At 45.1% G+C, this 5,897-nt stretch overlaps 1 protein-coding gene across 1 annotated transcript in view; it reads left to right on the top strand.

Annotated features, from left to right (window-relative positions):
* Nucleotides 1–1,475: 1,475 nt before the first annotated feature.
* LOC103607308 (3 beta-hydroxysteroid dehydrogenase/Delta 5-->4-isomerase-like) overlaps nt 1,476–5,897 on the top strand; it is an 8,019-nt gene continuing 3,597 nt past the window's right edge. The window contains exons 1-3 of the mRNA XM_008591825.1: nt 1,476–1,546; nt 1,675–1,901; nt 5,425–5,634. Coding sequence (XP_008590047.1) covers nt 1,757–1,901; nt 5,425–5,634 — 355 coding nt within the window. The 5' untranslated portion in view covers nt 1,476–1,546; nt 1,675–1,756. The remainder of the gene's footprint in view (nt 1,547–1,674; nt 1,902–5,424; nt 5,635–5,897) is intronic.

Below are 5,897 nucleotides of genomic sequence, written 5' to 3'. Positions count from 1 at the left end.
AGAAAATCTCCGGTTTTAGAAAATAAGCAACATACTTCCAAATAACCCTTGGGCAAGGAAGAAATCACAAGGAAAATAAGAAAATATCTTTACATGAATGATGATAAAAACCCAATACATCAAAATTTTGTATGCAGCTAACACAGTGCTTAGAGCAAAAATTACAGCTTATTTTAAATACTTATAGTCAAAAAGAATAAAGGGGCAAAATCAATTATCTAAGCTTTTACTATAAGGACCTTGAAAAAGAAAAATAAACTAAGCCCAAAATAAATAAATGGAAGCAGTTAATAAACCAATGAAATAGAAAAATGGACAAAGAATAGAGAAAATCAAGTCAATTTTTCTGTCCTCCATGAACAAAACTTAATTTCAGGTTGATTGTATATTTAAATACACATCTAGAAACACAGAGATCTTAGGAAAAAATTAAAAGAATATAGGAAATCTATGGGAATAAAAATCAGAAAGTAGCTGCCTCTGAGGTAGATGGCAGGGGTAGGGGAGTTGACTGGGAAGAGGCAGGAACGAACTTTCTGGGGTGAAGGAAATGGTCCAGATCTCTTCAGGGAGATACTGACATGGGTCTACATAACTGTCAAGGATCACTGAACTAAGCACCTAAGATCTGAGTATTTTAATGCATGTAAATTACACCTCAATTTTTAAAAAAACAGTGTCTTGAGGACCTTATAGCAGTGGCATTTGTGTACCTGTGGGGCACAGGCTTCAGAAGCATTCACAGCGTCTTCAGTTCAGAAACTTGCTGAGAGTGGTTTTGCAGCCCAAATGCGGGGTGAGTGCAAATGTCTGCAGTCAGAGCCACTGTGGCACACGACCAGAAGCCTCCACACTTGTGATGTAGGCACAGAACCAGGTGGTTATCAGTACATGGTTTCCCTTCAGTGAGGCTCTTTTCCATGAACCCCGGGCTCTCCAGGGGGAAATTAAACATAAAGCTCAGTCATTGGAGCTGCCATCACTGTGAATTTCTAAACTTTGCAAGATGGCAGCATTTCAAATGATACTCGGAGAAAGGAGATAGTGGGCTTAAGTGGATTTTTCCTCCAGATGAATTTACTGCAAAAGGCCAAAATGTACATTGCACTTGGAGATTTCTCAGTCTAGTTTAAGTCCATAGGTGTCCTGTTGAGGCTTTATCACTCTGAGAGGCTTTATCACTCTGAGAGTCTTTATCACTCTGTGGCCTTGAAGCTGACTTGTCTTCCTGAGCCTGGGAAGAATGAAAGATGTGACTTAAAGGTCACCACTCTTTTGGGAGGAGGGATCCTGGAAGAGGAGTGAGCAATGTGTAGGCAGCAAGAGTTCAAGGTAATAATACTGAGCCAGAAGCCACAGCACGTAAAGGTCACCACTCTTTTGGGAGGAGGGATCCTGGAAGAGGAGTGAGCAATGTGTAGGCAGGAAGAGTTCAAGGTAATAATACTGAGCCAGAAGCCACAGCACGTATAAAGCCCCAGTCCTCCCTTGGGGCTGAGGAGAGCAACACTCAGGCTCTTTCATCTGGCTTTTAACAATCTAACAGGTTAGAGCTTTTCATTTTCTTTCAACTACTCCTGGTGGTGGTGAGGACATGGAACTTTTGCAAAAATGGAGTGGTGGGAACCAGGGGGATATTTGTGAGCCTGTAACAATTTCACCTCTCTTTTTTAGCCCTCTTCAGGGTCACCCTATAATCAGATCTGCTCCCCAGTGTTTTCTGGTTCCTGGTATTTCTTGGAACCCTGAATTGACCATGACAGGATGGAGCTGCCTTGTGACAGGAGGAGGAGGATTTCTGGGTCAGAGGATCGTCCGCTTGTTGGTGGAGGAGAAAGAGCTGCAGGAAATCAGGGTCCTGGACAAGGTCTTCAGACCGAAAGTGAGGGAGGAATTTTCTAGTAAGTGAACTTGAGTCATGCGTATGTGGCTTCATCTAAAACCTTGCATGGGTGTGGGGAGGGGGTCCTTGTCTACCAAATTAAGAAAAGCTGTAGCCAAATCAAGGCTAAATCCCCATGTCCATAAGTCATCAGAAAGGAAATCACAGATGGAATAGTGTAAAAGGTACCAGATGGGTGTCAGGAGAAACTGCATGCTTGCCTGAGCCAGAACTAGAGGGGATGGCCGTGGGACAGCCACTTCTGTGTGAAGCCTCTTTCCTTCTCATCTAGAAAATCACACCTCGGTTCTCTCTCTTGTCTACAACTCTTTAATGTTCTGAAGTGTTTTGACTTGACAACTGCTGGGCATCATCTGCAAAAGACCATTAACCTGCAGACCTCACCAGTGGGTCCTTACCTCTCTCAATTGCCCTGGGTTTTTGGTTTGTGTTTGCATGTGGCTCACTTAGCAGCTTCAGTGAAGGCAAAATAAGAGGAATTAAAAGTAAAGCTGAGCATGTGTGTGTGAGTGTGTGTGTGAGAGAGAGAGAGAGAGAGAGAGCACTAGAGAGAGTAAGCACAAGCGCACGGTGCGGAGCCAGAGGTAGCGTAAGACTGACACGCCCCATCTGGACCCCTTGTACATCTCTTTTTCTGCCATTTGCTTCTGTTCCTCATCATCACAAAGAAAATGACAGGAATTTGCTGTAGCTGCTCATTATTCTTTTCCCAAATCGCTGCCCCTGGTGCAAATGCAAAAGCTGGATAGTGTGTTTTTCAACCTGTTTCATGCCCAGATCCTTAAAACAACCCTGTGAGGAAGGTAGGAAAGGGTCACACCCATCTAGACAATGAGGACATCAAAGTCCAGAAAGGTAAAGTGACTTGCCTAAGGCCTTCTGATTAATGGGCAGCAGAGCTCCATCACTCGGCCCTAGGGCTGACTCTTGGTAAAGGAAGGCTTCAGCCTCTCCCATTGCCCTGCTGAGTGCCCCAAACCAATTCCCTATCCCCCGCCCCGGCTCAGGGAGACTGGGCTGCCCAAGACGCTGCCCTGCACACAGAGGCTTTCTCGACAGCTCTCCAGGGCCCCACCCATCATTCTATGATCCTATTGCCCTTCTTTGACTTCTTCCATATCTGATTTCCTCCACGCTCTGATTTTCTGGTGTCTTTGCTAATCAAATATTAACACAAGACCAATGTTAACTGTTTTAAAACAGTTTGTCTCAGCAATATTTGCAATCTGATCCCAGGAAAAGGCAATGCTCAACCGAGAGGAATAGTTCCCCGATGGTGAAAATTCAGGGGGTGTCATGGATGGGCAGGGCCCACATAAAGATAATAACAGAGAATCCTTACAGTGCTCTTTCTGTGCCAGGCACTGAGATAAATGTTGTACATGTGTCCATTAATTTGCTCCTCACAACAACCCTATGAGATAGGTAATATTATTATCCTCATTTTTATAGATAAGGAGACAGGAACAGAGAGGTTAATTCACTTGTCCAAGGTCCCACAGCTAGAACATGGCAAAGCTGGACTTGAAGCCAGGCAGCCTAGCGGCAGCGTCTACACTCTTAACTAGTGCTTTGTCTGGTAGCTTCTCTCTGGGCTTTCCTCCGACCCAGCTCACACCATAAAAGCAACTGTATATTCAGTCTGCATAAAACACTTGCCAAATCCACAGTGCCTTGGACAAGGAGAGAGCTAGGGCTTCATCACCCACACATACAAAGCGCCCTCTCGTGGTCTGCCTGGGTCCCTGTGCGCTAATGGGGTAAGATTCCTTTTCTCTCCTGGCTTTGGAATTCTCCCGCTGTGACATAGAGACACCTTTGGGCCAGTCTGTCTGAGGTCAGCAGCAAAAGAGAAGTGGGGGCGGGGGACACAATCAGAGAAAATTCCACTGTCAAGCTGTTACCCACCTCCTTTCTAGCAGCCTCTTCTCTGCCTTCCCCCCACTTCGGGGCCTTCCTGGAGTTGTCTAACAATGGAGGTAGACAAAACTTGGCTGAGGCTTAAGGAGAGCAAATGGTTCTGCTTATACCCCATGAAGGAATTTCTCCAGCCCTGAATTTCTCTCTCACTATTCTTTGGCCTTCATTGCCAATTTCATTTCAATTACTCTGTCTCAGAAAGGTCGATTTCAAGCAGCCAGCCCTGTACTTGGGGTGTAAGGGAAAGGGAACAGGCTTGGAGGCAGGGGTACAAGTTTGAGCCTTCCCTGGAGCAGTGACTTTAGATCTATCCCTTAACCTCTCTGAGCCTCAGTTTCCTCACTTATGGAGTGGGAATTGGGGACCGGCCTGTGGCTCACTCGGGAGAGTGCGGTGCTGATAACACCAAGGCCACGGGCTCGGATCCCATATAGGGATGGCCGGTTAGCTCACTGGGTGAGCGTGGTGCTGACAACACCAAGCCAAGGGTTAAGATCCCCTTACCGGTCATCTTTTAAAAAAAAAAGAAAAAGTGGGAATTGAAATACCTATTTCATGAGATAACTGTAAAAGGAAATAAGCAAACTGTGAAAGCTGTGTCCAATTAGAAAGCACAGATGAGTGCAAGGTATTTATCTAAACTGTATGTAGCACTATGTTTATTTCGTGGGCTAATTTGAGGTGACAGCATTATTGGCAGTGTCACTTGCTGTGGATTTCAGAGAACCCTGAAGACATAGATTGCTGTATCTGCTGTCCTTGGCTAGACGGCTGGAATGTTAGTCTCTTGGTGGTTGACTCATTTTCAGCATGATATCTGCTTTTGATAATATCTGATCTCTGATAAGAGTTTTTTCAATTAATTCCATCATTTGAGCCCATCCTAAATTCCTTGCTAATGGCTCCACTCTCCTGCTAGTCACCCAAATAGGAAATACTAGGGATGACTTTGACCCTCCTCCTCTTCCTCTCGTCCCAGATCCAGCAAGTACCAGGACCTGTTAAGGGAAGGCCTGAAATTCAAACCTTGTGTGTCTGTCCTCTACTCCCACTGCTGGAGCCCTGGTTCTGGTCCTCCTCATCTGAACTTTGGCACAGACATTCTGATTAATCTCTCGAATGCCTTGCTTTCCCTCATATCCCCCATACCAGTCCATTTTATATCCGGAGGCCAAGGTTAGCTTCCTACACCACAACTCTGCTTCTGTTTTTCTTCTTATTCCAAATCCACATGAGTCCTCATTCCCTACAGAAGCAAACCCCTTCTCTTATATCCAATGCTCCACAATCACTCTTCTCTCCCTAATGAATTTTATGAACTTCCCATAATTCTCTTTAACAATTGTTATGTGCCAGGTACACCTGATAGCTCACTGCTCAAATTCCTCTTCTGGAATGAGATGGGATGGAAACAGACATTTGCTCTTTCCCAATAAATGCTGTACATTCTGATTTCTGTGCTTTTGTTTGCTTGTTTCTTCCTTGGAATGTGCTCCCCCATTCTAACCATCCTTGAAGCCCTGGATAAATGTCACCTTTATCAGGAAACTTCCCAGCCAGATCCAGAAAGCCTTCCAATGACCTTCCTTCTGTTCACGCAGAGCTCCAGAACAAGACCAAGCTGACAGTGCTGGAAGGGGACATTCTGGATGAGCAGTGCCTGAAGAGAGCTTGCCAGGGCATCTCGGTCGTCATCCACACGGCCTCCATCATCAGCGTCACAGATATCACTTACAGAGAGGCCATCATAAATGTGAATGTGAAAGGTACAGTAGCCCGGGGAGATGGAGCAAGGTGGGAAAATGAGGACTGAAAAACAGGATAAGGAAAGGAAAAGAAGCTCAGCACTGACCACCTGCCGCACTGCATGCAGAGTGCCTTTGCTTATCGCTGCCAACTGAAAGAGCTCAATGCTGCTATCCTTGGGTTTTCAGATGGGAGACTAGGGCTGAGAAAGGGCAAGTAACTTGTCCAAGGCCCCACAGGTGGTAAGTAGGAGAACTTGAATTTAAACTCACACATGTGGGATTCTTTTTTTTTTTTTTTTTTTTTTTTTTTTTTTTTTTTTTTTTTT

Source organism: Galeopterus variegatus, unplaced genomic scaffold (assembly GCF_000696425.1).
Source record: "Galeopterus variegatus unplaced genomic scaffold, G_variegatus-3.0.2 Scaffold7329, whole genome shotgun sequence".
Taxonomy (NCBI): domain Eukaryota; kingdom Metazoa; phylum Chordata; class Mammalia; order Dermoptera; family Cynocephalidae; genus Galeopterus; species Galeopterus variegatus.
This window is presented reverse-complemented; position numbering and strand designations above follow the sequence as displayed.